Genomic DNA, 20,292 nt, shown 5'->3' on the forward strand with positions numbered 1-20,292 from the left:
GGGTGTTCCCCCTTATTGTAGGTAGTACAGACATTTTGTTTTTAGTCTGATTCATTTACCTTCCCCATTTTGTTTTTTCAAGAAATTAGACCTTACCCATGTCCAATTATTTAAGTTAAACCAGGCGTACAAAGTATAAGAAATTATATAACTTTGTAGTTATTAGTGCTTCTGAATAAAAATTGTAACAACACGCCAAATTGGTTTGCTATGATCAACCAGCAGTGAGGTAAAAACAACCCTAAATTAAAGGGACTTTAGTTAAATAGTCACAGAACACTGGACTCCAATCCTAAAGAAACCCTTATTATCATTACACGTTTGTTCAGGTTCTTATCATGTGCTATCTTTGTTAGGACATCTAAAGTAGCAGGAGACAATTTATTCATCAAAATGTAGAGTAAGCGTGGTCTAGTGGGTTTTCCCTGCTGTTGTGTCAGGAGCTATGGTTTCTAGTCTTGGCTGCTACTGGCTTGCTATGAGACTGTTCACAGGTTGCTTCTCTAGTCAGTGCTTCTATTTCTTCAGCTGGAAAATTGGGGATAACAGTGTTCCCAAACATGTAGGAAGGCTCGATCTGTTGGGAAGTTTAATTTATTAGGGTTAGAGATCACAGTGAGATCTTTACTCCTGAAGGTACTGCAGAAGCGCAAATTATTAATAGTTTAACAAATAGAGAGGACCTAGCATCTTATATTCACTTTCAAGGCTCCAGAGTCAATCCCAGCCTATCTATCGTCTCTTGTTTAGTATCAAGCTGTTGATGCTTGCCTTTGAAGGGTCCATGATGCCAGCCTCCCTTTGGCCCCTTTCTAAATTTTCAGTCAAGCACCTTTGTGCTTTCTCCTCTGCAGTCCCACGTGCTTGGAAGGCATGCCCTGTAAACAACTTCAAAGCTGCCTCATTATCCAACTACAGATCCCTCCTCAAAACTCTCCTTTACTGTGATGACTACAAAATATTGGAGAATGGTTAGATTGTTGTTGTGCAGAGACCATTGCCTATCATGCTGACTTGTATCATCTCATCATTCTCTTGTACGCCCCCATCTGTCTGTGGCCTGCTGTTGTCTTCCTTTGTAAGCTCTTAGGGGCAGAGACTGTCTTTTTGTTGTGTTTGTACAGCACCTAGCACAGGACTATGGTTCTCAGGTTATTAGGGATCCGAAGTGCTCAGTAATACAAATAATTAATAGTTAATAAATAGTCTCTTCATCTAACTTACCTCACACAGCTTCCAGCTAGTTTTTTCTCCAGCTGCTGGCAAAGCTGTGTTAGGAAGGAAGGAAGAAGCTGTAGTGGTGTAGATCCATCAGAAGACATTAAGAAATATTAATTGTTTAGCTATGTAATAGATGAGGAATCTAGAATCACAGGATTCAGTTTGTGGTTGATGAAGTTGTTGTAAATTTCTTGTAGATACTCATTACAGACAGACAGAGCTCCTTTAAAGACAACATTTGTATTTTGCGTTCTTTCCAAAGTTTTCCTTAAAGCTACTGACCATTAAAACCTAGTTATAAAAGCCTGCTCGGTAATTGATCTATTTGAATACAAGGTCCCCCACAGCAGTGAAGCTAAGGAGGTCTTACTTCACTGTCACTCACATTCCCTACACTCTGAGCAAAAACCTGTTCTTATTGAAGTTGCAGGCATAGCATGCAGGGCAACATGTTGACAGACTGCAAATGTGCTATGAGCTCTGCTTTCTACAAAGTCTAGACCAGGGATAGTGAATTTTTTTTGTCAAGGTATAGTCAGGTCCAGATCCCAGAGAAAATAATATAAAAATAACAGTGATGATGATGATAAGTAGTAAATAAAAAGATTTTGGGATCCATTCAAAAGCATGTGGTGGTCTGGATTTGGCCTACTGACTACCCCTGGTTTAGACAATAGCAGTAGTCTTATCATCATTAAAACATTCTGGACCATTTCTTTAATTTAAGTTCATTTTTAAACGGCAAGTGTTTAATACAGTGTGTTTGCAGACAGTCCCTCTGGATTTTGATCAGGCTAGGCCCTGCGCTGAAGCAAAGACATCTTCATCCTTGTGAAATGTTTGATCTATGGCTGTTTCCACAGTGTTGAACATGTCGTAGGGATGATTCTTGCCTGTCAGCAAACTAGTGTCTCCCTAATAGCCTAACTCAGCCTGTTAGATGTGGTTTCTTACACTCTCTGCATCCACTGAATTTTCATCTTGCCTCATCTGCACTTATAGAAACTGTTCATCCAACACAAGCTCAGTGATATTTCATGAGATATGAAATCCTCAACCGCTTTCCTGTTTGTTTGGGATTTTTTTTTTTTGCAACGGAGAATTGTTTAATAAAATGCACTGGGTGACTGATGACAACTCTTACCTGGTGCATCGTTAGGGAACGCAAGATAAAGTGTTGCAAGAAGAACTCTTTTGGCTGTACGAGGCCTCTGACCATGGAGATCTTTTGCACTGGAAGTAACTTTCTGAGACCAGTAACTTGAATGCTGCCGCTACGAGGTTTCTAGGCATCCTGCACAACTGATTGGCTCAGAAAGCACTAACATTTTTGTGTGCGTCTCCATCATCATTTCAGTCATGTTGCTCGCATGCAACTTAAACTTCTCTCTATGGGGATTGGGGTTGGATGTTTGTGCACACACAAGTATTAGAGTGCTGCTTATATTGTAATCACTACCAATAGAATTACTTTTCCAGAACAAAAAGTGTTTTCTAAAATACTTTGGGTATGTGTTTCATACTCGGTTCTACACAGCAAAGTACAATATTTATCTGACAAGCTCATCTGTAGACAGTGTCCTTCATAATAATTATGCATTATGTGCTCATTCTAGAAAGAGAGCTAATATATTAACATGGGGGAAAAATTAAACCCTACTGTCACCCCACCGCTTTAAAATGCTGTGTTTTGCACAGTCTGATAAATCAACTTAATCAACTCACATTTAAACAAAAAACCAAAACAACTACCCAACTTCTGTTCTTCTTGTTCATCTGGTTATGATTCCCAAATGCCTATTTATAGGGTTTTTTTTCAACCTACTAAATGAAAACAACTGATTTTGTTAGTCTTTGTAAATAAGCCTGTGTAATTTCTCACCTTTGCAGAGGTGTTTTAATAAATCTAGAATATTCTTCCCATGATAGTCACACATTTTAGATTTTTACATTAGTTTTCAAACAGATTCTTCTACTAATGCTTTAAATGTGTTCGAGAGTGCAGGGCTCAGTTGTGAGCAAGGGGTGATGGGGGTCCAAGAAGTCACTTTACTTTCCCTCAGAGGTAATTTAAATGGTCAGATCCTGAACAAAGGAGTAGTGCTGGGCCACTACCCGCCTCCGAATTTCAGTTCCCATTCAGCGGGGCAGCTTATAGATGCCCTGTTCCCTGCTAAGGCTGGATTACAAGGTGGCCATCCCATAGTTATTAATATTGTATATTGCAGTCACTCTAGAGAACCGTCCTGAAATCAAGGCCCCATAGTCTCAGGCAATGTACAAACACATAACAATAGTAAGTCCCTGCACCAAAGAGCTTCCTGTCTATATAGGCAAGAGGAACAAAGGCTAGGAGAAAGGAAATCTCATCATCCCCATTTTACAGTTGAGGAATTGAGGACCAGAGCAATTAAGTGGCTTGCTCAGGGTTACAAAGAGATCTATGCCCAAACTGAAAATAGAATCCAGATCTCCTGAGTCCCAGCCCAGTGGCTCAATCATAAGACCATCCTTCTGCTCAAGAACTAAACATGAATCTACCAAATATGGTTTTCTATAGCATGATTTTAAAATCTGACTTTCATTTTAAACTTGTAGCACATTTTTGTAAATACTGAACTGTGGAAATTTGTATTTTCCTTTTTGGTGTTTAATTTCTATGTTGTATTGCTAAACAGAGACATGTAATGGTGTACCTGTTTCTTTATAGGTTGATACACAGTTTACAAGTGAAGTCAATGAAAAAGTTAATAGGTAAGCAGGTATGCTCCTTATCAGTTTAAAAAGAAGCAGGGAGTAATTCTAGCCTTTTATTGTCTGTATCTGTGTGCGCGCAAATCCTTGTACCTTATGTGAACAGTTGTCCGCATGTCTAACAAACTAGTTCCGGTAGTTTGTGTATAAGGCTCACATATAAAATATTGTATGTTTGACTGTTCCAGCAATTAAGTAGAACTCTGTATGTTGTTTTGTGTTAACTCGTATCTGATTTAGAAGTAGATTTCTTCCATTTATAATTCATGTGGATATCCTCATTCCACTCTTCCCCCTTGTTTCTGCAAGATCTTACGTGCTGTTGGTAGGTGGACAAGATAACCTGTGTTAGCTCTTTTCTCTCTCTAGTTTAAGTGTTTTCTGACTGAAGCGTATAAATTTTAGAAAACAGAGATTTCTTCTGCAGTACATAAGAATTGCCTGGCTGGAACAGAATAAGAGAGCAGTTTCCTCACTCTGGTAGCCAATGCCAGATGGACAGTTAAGAATCAGCACAGTGCATGTTCTCTGTAATATTCTGTTGCAAGAGAAAATTTCTTCCTAGTCCTTATTGAGTCTCCTTAAGGGTCTCTTCTGGGCTTTTCACTGATGTTATTTTAAGTTACAGTGCTATTCTCCACAGTCATGCAGTTTATATAGTCATTTACAGCTGTGCAAACGGGCTGTAAAATGCTACAGAATTAGAATGGTGACATTTGGCGGTGTGGTCTGGCAGAGAGCTGCTGGACTGGGATCCAAAAAAATGAGGGTTCGAGTTGTAGCTCTGTTACTGACCTACTGCATGAGCTTCTGGACGTCACTTCCCCCATCCTGTGAGCTGTTAAGGCCCCAGGCTCAGCCGAGGTCTCTAGGCACTACAGTGATACAAATAATAGCTCATCAGAATATTCAGTGCAGGTGCAGAGCACTACACAAATGCTACTAATAATACCACATGGTGCCTATTGTCGAAGGATCTAGTTATATTAACTATGACTCATCACACTTCTTTTGTTTTTCCCATGGGCAAGTCATTGGGGATGTTGGCAGTGCAATCAAACGTGTGATTGCAGCTTGGACAGCTCTACCCTGCTAGCTTTAATCTAGTTAGCACAGCTAGAATGAGCAATGAAGATGCAGCAGCCTGTGCTTCAGTATGGTCAGTACAACCCCACCCAGTCCCACTGCATATGTACTCATGATGCTAACCTATGTGGTGCCAGTTTGCTGTAAGTGGTACTTCGGCTAATTAGATTATAGCTAGTGTGGGTATGCCTACATGAGCTGCAGTCATCTCCAATTGCACTGTAGACGTACTGATACGTAGTGCAATCAGAACCATAGTTTCTGACTGCCAGGGTTGTTTTAACCTCTAGGCTATACCCAGCTACCTTAAATTCAGGGGAAAAGTCCATAGTGCACACCTTAGGAATGGTCCTAATTATGCACACTTTACTTCTAGGACACCTGGGGTACATTTGTTACAGGAGATACCTCAAGATGATCTTCACGCTGCTGTGAAAAGATGCTTCGCAGTGGTGAACAGCTCTGTTTCAGAGGGGATGTCTGCTGCAATCCTGGAGGTAATTACAGCCAAGTGTTGAATGTGTGCAGCAAGTGAATCTTAAATTGCTTTGTATCTCCTGAAATTCCTATCCAGATTTCAAAGCCAAAGCCAGTGAAGGCAAAACCAAAATGTTTTCTTCACAAGAATAGATTTTTTTAAAAATTAAAAATGTATTTAAATATTACACTTTATTGTTTAAAGACAGGCTGTAATTTCATCAAGCCTATTAAATTAATATTACAGAACCTTCAGTAGGATGATCTGGATTTCTTGTGGCTGTCACGTGTTCCTGGTTTAATATCCATCTCCTTATAAAATTACTAGAAAATGCTTTATGATTACATCATGTTACAGAAGCGAGTCTGAGGCAGGATTACTGAAGTGATTAATACATGAATGACAAGCTCATTTTATTAATTTACCATATTGGTGGCAAAAAAAACCCTCCGGTTTATTTCATACCAGTCAAAGTGGGGTCCTGCTTGCTCTCACGTCTCCTACGAAAAATCATAATTTACTCAGGCTCTGTCTATACTTATGGCGGCATGTAGAAGACAGGCACTGCATGTGTAGCTGCATGCCACAGCGAAAGGCAAGCTGCATCCATACTTGTCACTGCTCTGCTGCCAGAGCCTTTCACTGCATTGGGAAAAGCTCTGGCAGTGGGAAAGCGGCAGGACACTGCACCATTAAAAATAGCAGTGTAGACATGGGAGAAGCTGCTTGGCATGTAGAGAGCTGTGTAGGGTATTACCTGGGGCTTGAGGTATGTAGGGCACTCTGCTCTACTCACCTATACCAAGCCTCACCATCTGCAATGTTATTTATACCTATGCTGGCTGGGAGTGCAGAGTCTGTACTCTGCATGCAGCCATTTTGGGGAGGAGCCATCTTTTTGTTCTGTGTTTGTATAGGGCTTAGCACAATGGGGGTCCTGGTCCATGACTGACATTCTTAGGTGCTACTATTAGTAATGATAATAATGACACTCCTATTGCTGTTCCTAACGAATGATGGCAGTTTTCACTTCTAAAATGTTTTTCATCTGTACATATCAAAAGTTCTTCATAACTATTAACTAATTATGCTTCATAAGACCTCTGCAAGGTAGATGAATGTTAGATAAGGAGTATGTCACTCATCACTGAACTGCAGCCACCTCTAGGGTAGAAGGCATACACTGTTTGACTGCACACAGCAACGTTATGTTCTTATTCCAGGACCTATTAAGACCAGAAGCAGTACTGCATTTGGGCGAGGGCTAAAGAAGGCTATGACACTTCCAAAGTTTTCATTGCTGCATTTTTTTTTTTTAATGTTCACCAATTGTTGAGAATTGCTGGAGCATACCAACAGCATCTTATCTCTAATTTGAGATTTAAGAAGAATCAAGGAATACCAACCACATCCAACTGAAATTATATAGGGACGTTAACTAGGCAGAATATTATCATTGGAATCTGAATTTGCCAGGGTGTAGAGTTAACATGTAAAGTGCTTTTAGATCTTTAATTTCTGAAGTGGTTTGGAACTCGGTTTTAGAGCTCCTCCAGAAAACAGCAGCACAGTAACCCCGAGCATCGTGCCAGGGCAGTGGTTCAGTACTAAATCAGAGGAATGAGTGTGACCTGTCAAGTCACCACCACCACTTCCTCCTGCAGCTCTTGCATGTTCTCTTAAAGGTGTCTAATCCAAGAAATGACCAACACTCAACCTGATTTACCTGGTGAGGGAGGGGGAGAACAGAACCCAACGTGGGGATATAAGATCTCCATGGGTCTCCCACAGAACAAAGTGATTCCACTGGAGGTGGAAATAGCTTTTCCACGGGGGTGGGAACCGACAGGATAATTTGCAATAATCTCCACAACGATCTTGTGACTAAGATTTCCAGTCCCCTCCCTCAGGTTTTAATGTGGAAGGAAACAATCTGGCCTAGCAGGCAGGTTAGTATTTTAACAAGTGTTTGTTGAGTGAAAAATGTAAGTCACTGTGAATTTACTCAAAAGAAACTATTGACCTCAGTTCAGGGATTATTGATTTCAGCCCTGCTTTGTTGAAGCCACAGTTGTGACAAGGTTTAGTTCTGATGCCTAAAAGACTAAATCAGTTATCGGCAGGATTCTGATGAAGGTTTGTGTGTGAGAAATAGAATATCACTACTCTATATGCAGCTTTTCATAATTGTACTACGAAAGAGTCAAGCAGCACTGCAAGGGGAAAGCTGCCTTGGTCTAAATTTCTATTAGTAGTTCCAGTGAGTAAGTTTCAAGGTGTAGGGCTGCCACAAAACCCCTGTTCTCCTTGAAAACCAGCAGATAAATAGAACAGTAAATGGCTTCCTATTTATTACCCTGTCCGTACACAAAACCCCACAAAGCTACTAAGCCAAAAGAGCACTCCTTGCAGCAGTGCACGTTGCCTTTATCACACATCTCACTCGGTCACTCACAATGTTAATTTCTTTCTTTCTGGGTGTTCATAGTCAATTCACTTGACTATGAATACTGTATAACATATTCTCATAACAAGATGCGTTGTCTAATGGCCTGAGAATGTCACCGGTGTCAGGAACTCCTGAGTAATAATCCCTGCTCTGACAATGGCTCCCTCTTGGGCTTTGGACAAGTGACTTACCGCCTGAGAAGTGCTGAGAACTCACAATTCACATTTGTTTTTGATCTCCAGCTCTCCCCAGAGAAGGCGCTCAGCACTTCTGAAAGTCAGGCCATTACCTCTCTTTACTGTCTCCACAGTGCTGCTATTAAAGTCAGCCCCGGTTACCACTCAGGAGTAATGGAGAGAACAAAAATTATTTACCTTTACCTATCTCCGTGAGTGATATCTGTTGGTAAATGATGACTTATTATGGTAGCACTCTACTTACTCAAACCTTATTAGGGACTATGTTAGAATGAACAATTATAAAGAGTTGTGAAGATGTCACAGCTAAGTATTATTCAAAAATCAATAGCTCCTTCAGGGCTTGTACTTTCTCTGAGAGCAGGGGACATGAAGCCACAAGGAGACTCCATTTCCTTCCACCTCTCATAAACTGATTTAGTTGGGGTTGGTCCTGCTTTGAGCAGGGGCTTGGACCTGATGACCACCTGAGGTCTCTTCCAACCTCATCTTCTATGATTCAATGAAACCAGCACTGGGTCAACTGCTGAATGAAGACAAATGGCTTTTATCCTGCCTTAGTGCAGGGGACTGGACTAGAAGACCTCTGGAGGTCCCTTCCAGTCCAGTCCTGTGATTGTACGATTCTATGGGCACATCCATTTTTGGAGTGTGCTAGCATAACCTGAGCTGACCATAGAGGCCATGTGACAGTGATACAAAGAGCTAGTCCCCTGCAAAAGTCTGAGCATGCTAACTCATGCTCACATCAAATAAGTTACCGAGCTAGAGTCCCAAACTCTATAGGAAAGATGATTAATAGACCGTGCACTGGATTGGGATTCAAGAGATCTGGGTCCAGTTTTTGGCTCAGTCACAGATTTCATGTGTGACCTTGGGCAAGTCACTTAATCTCATTCTTCATCTATAAAATGGGAATAATAGCTCACATAGGAGTTGGGAGAATAAAATCCACTAATGATTATGATGTGCCCAGATATTACAATAATGAAGGCCATATAAATACCTGTATGGTAACTTTTATGTGTTAGCTCACTTTAAAGACAGTCGGAAGCTCAGTCCAGTTTAGAATTGATGACAGTCTTCCATTGACCTCAGTGAGAGCAGAATCAGGTCCTTAGTTTTCCATTAAGAAACTGCATGAGGCTAGCATTTTTTAATGACATTGACCCTTGAACCACCTAGTGCCTGTTATAAATTTAGAATGATTTTGGTTTTGTATTAATTCCCTTTGGATAATTACACAATAGGGTTTGATGGTACAGTGGAACCACCTCCCTTAAACACATCTCTCTTGAAAGAAGTCTCAGTTTAATTAGGCAAAGCGGCTACCTGACATGGCCAATAGGAAGAGCCATCTGTCAAGGTCTTGTTTTATTAACAAGACAAATCAAACTAAAAATGTTTCGATCAGAGATGGAACAAACATGCTGGGGTTTAGAAACCAAATTCCTGTCAACTGGGAAATTTAAAATATAGCGAGGTCATGTATCCTGTAAATGCTTATGCATGTGCTTAACGTTATTCATGAGTCATCAGTTGTCCCTACAAACTATAAAATCATGTCTGGTTCAAATCCAGCTCTGGTTTGAAGTGACCAGACATCATTACCATCTGATTGTTTGATCTAGTCATCTAAGACCCGTTTTTAGCATCCAGATCACACAAAAAATGTCACAATTGCCACCTTTTCTTCTTAACAGTCACTGAAGAAGGGACAAGCAATGTGTGGGCTTAGAAAATAATTTTTGACCTCTTATAAATCAGAAATAAAACATTGTTGGGTGGATGCAGGGAATTGATTACTATCACTGTCCCTATAGTAACTTGCTGTGTAATGGCTGATTGAAAGATTTTGACTCTAACAACCTTTCACCACAGCACTTTTCCTCCACTCTAAAATTTATGTAAACCTGTTGTAAAAATCATGAGATCCTGCTGGAATTAAAAAACCCCAAAGCAACGAACCAGCTAAAGAAAACAACACGGAAATGGAGGAATCACTTGGTGTCCACCCTCTAATATATAAAACACTGTATTGTGGTGCAAAATCCAGTCTCAGCCATCATGTGAAGCCCAGACCTGGTGTCTTAGAACACCACACAGAAAGCCAAGGAAGAAAAAATTAAGTTGCAGGACAGGAGGTAAAAGGTGAGGGGATACCAGAATGACACAAACAGAAAGGGCTATAAGGCAGAAAATGGAGCACACTCCAAAAAAGACGATACAATGAATAAAAACTGCAATTCCCTCCTCCAGACTTAGCATTGCTAGTTAGAAATGCTTACCGTGTACCATGCTTGAAAAAGTAACTTTACTCCATGTATCCTTCTCAAATTACTCTTAAACACATTTGCAGTCAGGATAAGGTAACAAAACAGTGGGCCACCAGAATAAACTCTTACGTTAACTTGTTATTGGCAGTTCCAGGTCAGTAAATTATATATATATTTTCAGCAATACTGCCATATTTGGAGTCGGGAAGGAATTTTCCTCCGGGGCAGATTGGCAGAGGCCCTGGAGGTTTTTCGCCTTCCTCTGCAGCATAGGGCACAGGTCACTTGCTGGAGGATTCTCTGCAGCTTGAGGTCTTCAAACCACAATTTGAGGACTTCAGTAAGTCAGATCTAGGTTAGGGGTTTGTTATAGAAGTGGGTGGGTGAGATTCTGTGGCCTGCATTGTGCAAGAGGTCAGACTAGATGATCATAATGGTCCCTTCTGACCTTAAAGTCTATGAGTCTATGATTCTTTTTACTGCTTAAAAATAGAGTAAGCATCTAAACTAAATTCAAGGCTACTTGATCTAAATTCAAGGCTACTTGTAATTATTTACAGCACCATCCATTTGTGTAAGACTGGCTGGTGCAAAGCCAACTCTTGTCTTATCCAGTTGGCCATTTGTTCTGTCTTTCAGTGGTTGTAATTCATCAATACCTATGTGATTCCAGGCCTCAGAGTTTTTCAGATGTTATGTTTAATCGTCCTCAATCTCCAACTAGCAAGAACATCACGCTCTTTCTCCAGTGGGTTCAGAAATGAAATAAAAACTGATGTGCAAATCCTCAAAAATTGGTAGTTGCCCATATCCCTTTGATTTCAATAGAAGTTAGATGCCTAAATACCTTTGAGGATCTGGGCCTTTGTCATCACTTTTAATGAGCTACAGTCTGTGTGGCATTCAGAGACAAAAAATGAATAAATGTGCTATGACAAAGTGCATAATAATGTGGGAACACACTCGCCCAGACCGAGGTGCAGCAATATTGTAATAAATGTGCCAGGCCCCAACACTAAACTCAACCTAAGGCAGAATTGCGATGGGGCACTAGTAAATTGAGTTGTTCATCATTATTCATGTATCAAGTGGCGTGTGATGTCCTTTTGTTCAGTCTAATTTACTTGAGTGGATAGCAGACAGTTACAACAGCCCATTCTGGAACACTGAGAGGAATTCTGAAAAAAGGGATAATTTCTTTGACTAAGGCTCTTTTTCACTTGGATAGAGCATCCAGGATAGCCTTGTTAATATGAAAAATTCTACACGAAGTAGCCAGTTTTGAAGTACCACAGCATTTTTTTAAAGTGAAGGAGAAATATAAAATTCAGGGAGCCAAGTACTGTTTTGTGCATTTCTCCCCACTGAAATCCATGGGGCGTAAGTCAGTGCAGAACTGGACCCTAATTTTTTATAATATGTCCATTGTCACCTAGTCATATTGCTCTTGTGGTGGTGCTTTCATACATTTGAGAGAGGACTTTTCCTGTCACTAAGCTAGTTCAGACAGGAAACCCATCCATTCATTCTAGAGCCCACCATATTTCACTGTGAGCCTGTCTGTTTAAGTGGATAGTGCTTTTGATACTTGTTCTGCTCTAATCTGGTGGGAAAGCAATGTTCCCTAAGGCCTTGTCATCCTCAGGGGGATAGAAAGCTTTTCGGGAATTGCCATCATGCTAGCTTTCCCTGCCCGTCTTCCAAAATGTTAATTGCCGAGGTGGCTGTCTGAAAGAAGCGGCAACCTGTAGTCCCTTACTTCTGAATCCTGGCCTTGAGGGCCACAGCATAAAAAAAACAGAGGCATTAGACAATCTTGGCCTGAGTCAGTGTCTTGAGCCCATCTCTAGTGGTTACCTGGTTCACATATCTGGAGACAGTTGTCATATCCCCCACCATACATACATACGTGCTTAGGACCAGATTTACAAAGGTATTTAGGCACCTAATGCTGTAGATTTTCAAAAGCACTTAAGTGGGCTAGGTGCCTGCTTCCCATTGACTTTCACTTTTAAAAATCGCCCTAGACACCTTTTTGCATCTCTAGGTGCCTAAATCCCTACATAAATCTGGTCCTTACTCATTTATCCAAGCTAATTAGACCATTTAATTTCTTCTCATCAATCTGTTGCTCTGAATTCCCTCCAGCTGACCCACTATTTCTGGTATAAAGGCTAGAAGAGGTATGTCATTAAGGATTATTAATATTATTTTTAGAGCTATCTGCTGAAAAGCATGTTAGCATCAAGAGGACGATGGAATTTGTATGTGTAGGGCAAATGTCTCTACAGTGGTACCGTGTAAACTATGTTTACCTTGGATATTTTAAACTGTGAATGCATGTTGCTACGCTGTGCATTCCTTTACCCTTAACTCACACTTGGCATTGTACGCTAGTGGTGGGGGTATCAAGTCTTGTCCAGATTCAAAAACAAAAGAAATGTTCGTCTTCCTCATTCCCTCTCCCCCCTTAGCTTTTTTTTCCATGCTACTTATGCTGAAGGAAAATTGCTCTCCATCAGAGACTGTAATGACAGTAATTAAAAGTGTGTTCTCTCCAAAGTGACGGTGAATCAGTATGAAATGGATTGAACATTTTGGAGAGTGAATTTCTTTCTGTTTGACACTGTGATAATTGTACAAGACGAGCTATTATACATTCAGGGTTTGTGAATTTCAGGATTTCCAAATCCAGGAATGGCAATTAAAATTTCACATTGGGGCTTGACAAATGCATGAGTTGGCGGTGGGCAGGGACTTTCCTGGGGTGACTGGGGCTTACATACTGGTTTCTGCACACTTAAACTTGCGTTCCAAAGTTTCTAGCCCTTCTCTTTATAATGGAGATGATTTACTGGAAGTGAACTGATGCAGTGCTGTATCTATGCTCCTGAATCTACAGACAGCCTGAAATGATATGAGAACCATCTTGAGGCTACATGCGCCCCCATGTATGCATATATAGAAGGGAGTCTGCAGCCACATAGGGGGATGGCATTTCTACTTCTGCAACATGCTACCTGACTGCTCAAAAGCCTGGCCTTGGGGACTCTGTGGGTATTGAGAAATGGGCCAGATTTTTTCCCACAAAAACTCCTGGATTGCAGTAATTATTTTAGCGGCCAAAAGAGTTATTTTGAGAAAATCTGCAATTCCTCCCTTATACACAGGCCTGCTTAGTGAGATCTCTACTACTGCATTAATGGAAAAAATGACTTTGTCTAATAGAAACACTTAGAAAAAATCTGAGGATGTCTGGTGACACATGAAATTATTGCATACTTTTGCAGTTTAGTACATATTAGCCCCCGATAGTCATAGGTTATGTTCTCACTTATTTATCCATGCACTCACTTTAATAATTGATGCCCTGCATGATCTCTACAGGTTCAGGATTTGGTTTGTGGTTTGTTTCTTTCCAGGTTTTGCAAACAACAAACAGTGAATTTATTTTATTTATAGGCTACTTATATTGTGTGCATGGAAGTATATTTTTTCAATATGAGTTTATATTTTGTATAAAAACAATAAAAATAAAGTTAGAAAGAACTGGAGGAATCTGATACAAATTACTGTTACAGGCTGAATTAGCTTATGCCAGCTGCCCTCCTCTGTGCTTGGAACCCTCTTTTGGGTTTTACTTTTTTTACTTGGTGGTGGGAAGGGGCAGTTTTTGCAGCAGGTTTCTTACTATGACTATTCTTATTTCTCACCACAAATTCCTCTTAAAATGAACCCTAACTAACAAAATCTTTTTTCTCCACATCCTTTAGGCAATGGATTTAGATGTTCCAGTGCTGGCGAGGAACATTCCTGGGAACGCAGCAATAATACAACACAAAGTAACAGGACTATTATTTACAGATCCGCAGGTAACAGAAACAACAAAAATCAAATAAAAACCAGAGCATAACAAAACAACCCTTTCCAAAAATTATTTTTCTTTTCCATGAACTGCTCGTGTCTTGGTGCTCTGCTCGGGGTAACTTTCAGTGGTTATACTCTCATTCTCTTAAAAAACCTACAAGCCTACCCTGCTTTTAATGAAGTGCTGTTGCTATCTCATGCTGTCTTTGAGGTTCACTGAATGCTGGGGGGAGGTGGGGGTCAGCCTGACTGAATGCTTCTTTCTAGCTTTAAGAATCTGCCAGTTGCTTGAATGCACTTCCGTCGAGCTCTTAGCTGCTTTAATTTAGTTTTGGGGGTTTCTTAGGCAAACCCTAGAATAGATGTTGTGCAGATGTCATATCTCCCTTCAAGCACTCGCTGAAATGTGAAAATATATTGGAGAAACAGTGGATCACAAAATCAAAACAGACTGTGAGCCCAAAGTTTAGGATAATATGGTCATTGCTGGGATTACAGATAATGTTAATATAAAGAATTAGTAGGTCATGAATAACAGTAGGGCAGAAAATAGTTAAGTTACACAGAAAATAAAGACTATGTTTTGCACTCTGTGGGTGTGAGAGAGAACTCTGTATATATTTAAGTCCTAGAGACTCTTTGATTTGGGTGGGTTTTTATCCAGTGTGGTTTGCCATTCTGCCATCGTCTTTGTGCATTGTGTACATAAGGGACTCTGCCACAAATTCCTTCCTGTCTTGAGTAAATCACGTAATTTTTCTGCCTCACTTTCCCCATCATTAAAACAGAGATGGTAATACCATAGGAATATGGCAAAAGTTAATTAGTGCTTTGACAATTAAAACAGCTAGACTTAAGCTTAATTATATCTAAAGACGTTTGAAAATTTTATTATGAAGTCTCTGTGAATTCAAAAACCTGCTTATTCACCATGCAGTCATTAGTTTTGATAATGAAGAGGGAAGACTCAGTGATTAGAAATAGATGCCAATATTCATAATCTAAGACACAGCCAGATCATGTTTTGATTAGAAAGACAAACTTATTCTGCAGGACATTTGTTTAATGTGGTATCCCTAGATAGTCACTCGGGGTCCGATACAAGTCCCACTGGAGTTGGGCTGGGCTGATATTCCTTAAACTGCAAAAATCTCTTCTCATCATGAGTGTGACAGAGAGGTTGTACTGTAGTTTCTATTTGTTTGGCATGTCAGTGTATTGGATTATTGCTCTATTACTGTGTATTCCTAAAGCACCCAATACCCTAGTACCCAAGAAATTCTATTAGTGGCTGTGATGAAAATCTGTTAGAGTTTTAATATACAGTTTTCAAAGTCTCCATGTTCCTCCTCTATGTGAAGCATTGTTTTTTCAGGTCAGACAATATCCCAGTTAAGCTAATTAGATGGTTTGGGGTTTTCGGAGGGGGTATGAATCAATCTGTTTATTACATAAACCATAGTTTACTAATACCAATCAGCAGCTAAACAGGGTAGTTTTTTATCCAACCCCAAATAAAATAAAACTTCCTCAAACAGCCTGTTTGCTCATTTTGCAAAGTGGAAATGCATTACATTTACAGCTTTGCTGTATGTGTGTGATTTAATGCATGCTATTAAGTATAGTCTTGGGAAGGTGGATTCTTTTTATTTTCATTAGTTTTTTAACTCAAAAAATTATTTCAAGTAACATTTGTCTCTCTGGAGAATTCACTCATTGTTCCCTATGGTTTTCACAACCGAATGTTTGTTAATTACGGCAGTTTGTTTTCCTTTGGGTTTTTTTAATTACTCTCTGGGTGGCAGAGGCAGAGCTGTCATAAACTGTTCTAAGCTAGAGCTATTTATGTAATTAAACCCGGATATTGCTACTGTGGGATATTGGAGTCCCATTGACTTCAGTGAGGTTCCACACAGGCCCAGGGGGTCCATCTGCATGGATGTAATTGCAGGATTAGGACCTAATATTGAAACTCATACCGGTGGCCTTCCTGGTATTAATAAATAGCAGGAACACACACAATGCCTCCCACACGCCTTCAGTTAGGCCCTGATATGAAACAGGTTACGCACATACATAAGTCTTTGCAGGAGCAGGCCCTATGACCCAGAGTGTCGAGGTCAAATTAACAAAGACGAATGGTAAACAACATAGATTCATAGGACTAAGGGACCTCGAAAGGTCATCTAGTCCAATCCCTGCACTCATGGCAGGACCAAGTATTATCTAGACCATCCCTGACAGGTGTTTGTCTCACATGCTCTTTAAAAATCCCCAGTGATGGAGATTCCACAACCTACCTAGGCAATTTATTCCAGTGCTTAACCACCCGGACAGTTAGGAAGTTTTTCCTAATGTCCAACCTAAACCTCCCTTGCTGCCATTTAAGCCCATTACTTCTTGTCCTATCCTCAGAGGTCAAGAACAACAATTTTTCTCCCTTCTCCTGTAACAGCCTTTTATGTACCTGAAAACTGTTTCATGTCCCCTCTCAGTCTTCTCTTTTCCAGACTAAACAAACCCAATTTTTAAAATCCTCCCTCATAGGTCATGTTTTCTAGACCTCTAATCATTTTTGTTGCTCTTCTTTGGACTTTCTCCAGTTTGTCCACATCTTTCCTGAAATGTGGCCCCCAGAACTGGACACAATACTCCAGCTGAGGACTAATCAGCGCCGAGTAGAGTGGAAGAATTACTTCTCATATCTTGCTTACATGACTCCTGCTAATACAGCCCAGAATGATGTTTGCTTTTTTTTACAACAGTGTTACATTGTTGACTCATAATTAGCTTGTGGTCCACTATGACCCCCACCTCCCTTTCCGCACCATTCCTTCCTAGGGCAGTCATTTCCCATTTTGTATGTGTGCAACTGATTGTTCCTTCCTAAGTGGAGTACTTTGCATTTGTCCTTAATGAATTTCACCCTGTTTACTTCAGACCATTTCTCCATACTTAAGCACTGACCCCTTCACCTAAAACTGTAAAGTTGTAACAAAGCACTTCGCTTTAAACCGAATTCATTGAGGCTGTTCTTATGCTTAAATGTTTTACTCGATCAGAAGTACAGAAAGACTGTAAATATGATGTCGTTATTTCTAGAGTTCTGTACTTCTCACTCTATCCCATTTCAGTCTGGTCTTCTGCTGCTCTCCCCCAAAATACTGTCTCTAAGATCAGTAACCCCCTTTTTTTTTACCCTGATATTCTTGTTCTACATCTCTGAGTGTCTTCTAAGTAAAGGTGTTAACTTGCATTGCCATATGAACTAGCATTTTCCTAGGTAGTATTTGCAGTGGGATAATTAATGTTTGTGCAAGTGCCCTATCTTGGAAAGTGAAGTAATCTCTCTCCTTTCTCTGTACACTGGCAATTGTATCACATTTAATAACACTCCTTTAAAATGTCTTTGGTGTTAAATATTGTATAAAGTATCAAGATTTACAGTGTGTCAGAATAAGGTTTGTTTGCTTGTTAATAGTCTGATTTCACCAGGGGATTTCTGGATAACTTTCACCTGAAGTATCTGACAGAATGCCAGTCAGTTTCACTAAATCTTAAAGATAAAGTGACAATTACAAGATTATCCCATATTTCTTGACACCACCAATCTGTATCAAATACAGTTTTTCAAACCTCCATATATAATATATCATGAAATCAAGAGTGGGAAAATAGATCAAAGAGTTCAGATAAATTAGACGACTTCTAATTTCAACCCGTTGCTAAAACTTGTTTGTATTGTTGGAAATGGCAGTAATACATTTTGTAGCACTTTGCATTGTCTCCTCTTAGAGGACCTGGTATGCCAGTAGAGGCAGGATAACCTACATGCTGGAAAGCAATGTTTTTTCACCCTCTTCTGAGTACTTCATGTACTCTTAAGTATTTGATAAAATATTTCCCATAGTAACCTCAGTTAGTTTGCTTCTAAATTAGCTGTCTGTCAGAACCAACTGTTTAGAGCTATTCCTTTGGAATTCCTTTAAGAACAAAGGTTTACATGTAGTTGCATCCCTGTCTGATTCTGATTCAGATCGTTCAGGATGCAGAAGACGCCGCTTGCTATCTGTTAAGTACATTATCTGAATTGTCCAGATTTTAGTCAGCCAAGAAAGGTTTATTCCCAGTGCGGGTTAACTCCGACCCTCGGTCATGTTCCTGCTGGTGTTTGCATTCTGAAGCAGCATCCTAGATCATTCTTTCCCTGTCCACAGTTTAGCTGATGGGTAGCCAGTATAATTGGGTCTGGTTTTGAGTCTTATTTCTTTACAATTAGTATTTTTTCCTTTCCACAGTAAACATTATGGTGCAATCTGGGTGACCTTACTAAAGTGCTTGGAGGTCCAGTATACTTGTGAGGGTGTTTTCACTGTAGTTTCTCACAAGTGTCCTTCCTCCTTACATAACTACTACACAGCCCTACTCCTTCATCAATCAGCTGTCAGATAAGCCTCTTGTTCATGCTTCTTTTCCTCTTCCTCAGGAGATGCCCTCCTTTGCAGTCCCCAGAATTGACTTTCCGGCCTGTTTGACGGATATACTGGATTTATTCTTTTATTGCTCCATTGCCTTGGATACACGGCAGACGTAGCAGAGTTGTGTATTTATACCTAGATCTACTCTGTTAAAAACATTTCAGTTTTATTTCCTTCCCCCCAAAATAGTAACTCTGAAAAGGAGCAAGCTAGATAACATAGGGGGCCTGGGTTATTGTACCTGGTATGTGAAACAGTCTTGTGGTTATTTTACGTCTTCTTATGTTGGGAAACTAAATGAAATGGGTTTGAGTTGATTTATGAAACAATAATAATTTTAAGCACAAACTTCCCTTTTAGTGGGAAAAAATGACCTCTCCTGGCTTACAAAGAAATTAGCCAACTTTTCTTGCCTAATTATACTCATTATACTTAATCCTTGGTAGGTATTCTGAGCCCTCATGACCATGTACATAAACAACAAAGGAAATATAACAAAGGAAATATCCAGCTGGCCACAGCAGTTAACATAAAAGTGAAAAGTCACAAAACATGTTGACCTTGATGCTTGAGTTATTATGCACCCTTCTTTTAAAGCCATGCTTTATTCCTGCCATTACTCAAATTTGCAAGTTTATGGAATATGTGACACTGAGTTAATGTTACCCGAAAGGAAAATGGATAACTAAGAAATAAAGGAGTAGGGGGCCAAGTTTAGGCCATAAATTATCACAGAAGCACGTTCAAATGGAGGACATGCACCATTATTCAGCAGCCTAAGCTTTAGGGTTATGGAATGCCCAGCATCTGTGAAGGCTCACAAAAGGGGGTGGGTGGGGTACATAAACCTCTCCAGCTCCAGGCAAAATAGCGGTTCTAGCCGTAATGGGGCAGCAGGAATCAGCAACACTAACCTATGTAAGGGAGGCAGCGAAGAAGTGGAAACTCCTCTGAACCAATTAGTGGAGCTACAAACAGGGGCATGTTGCCCTCCTGTGGCAGTGTGGGTGCTTGCCATTCCTACTGTAAGGTGTTATGGCCACATGGCCAGCATTTATCCCTGGGGTTGTTTCTAGTCTTGAGGACTTTAGTTTTGCTGTCAGGACAGGATTGAACAGAGCAGCTTGCTGTTTTAGGCAATGCCAGCAATGTTCAGGTGGTTGGGAAATACCAATCTGTTGGCCTGCAGCTGCTGTGCTCTGCCGTAACTAGCAGGTGTGTTGCTATTCTTAATTGTTCATTTACTTTTATAGCTGAAATTTGTCTTCCCTGGGTTTACACTGAACTAAGTTCCATGTTCCTTTCCTCTCCTGCCGCTGAAATGGAAATGGTTTGTGTGTGTGTGTGTGTGTGTGTGTAAACACACTTCTTAACTTCCTAGTGTCTGTGCTGTGAAATGGCACCAGCCTGGTTCTAACAGTAATTCAGAGGACATGCATTTTATTAGCTTGGTGCCTGCTGTATTTTCAGGGTTCATCTGCCAAAG

General features: G+C 40.2%; 1 protein-coding gene across 1 annotated transcript in view; it reads left to right on the top strand.

The window, feature by feature from the left end:
• Positions 1-20,292, top strand: part of GLT1D1 (glycosyltransferase 1 domain containing 1) — an 84,178-nt gene that overhangs the window by 56,881 nt on the left and 7,005 nt on the right. Inside the window, exons 9-11 of the mRNA XM_032791205.2 lie at positions 3,932-3,975; positions 5,438-5,558; positions 14,235-14,333. Of these exons, the coding sequence (XP_032647096.1) occupies positions 3,932-3,975; positions 5,438-5,558; positions 14,235-14,333 (264 nt within the window). The remainder of the gene's footprint in view (positions 1-3,931; positions 3,976-5,437; positions 5,559-14,234; positions 14,334-20,292) is intronic.

Source organism: Chelonoidis abingdonii, chromosome 22 (genome assembly GCF_003597395.2).
Source record: "Chelonoidis abingdonii isolate Lonesome George chromosome 22, CheloAbing_2.0, whole genome shotgun sequence".
NCBI lineage: Eukaryota > Metazoa > Chordata > Testudines > Testudinidae > Chelonoidis > Chelonoidis abingdonii.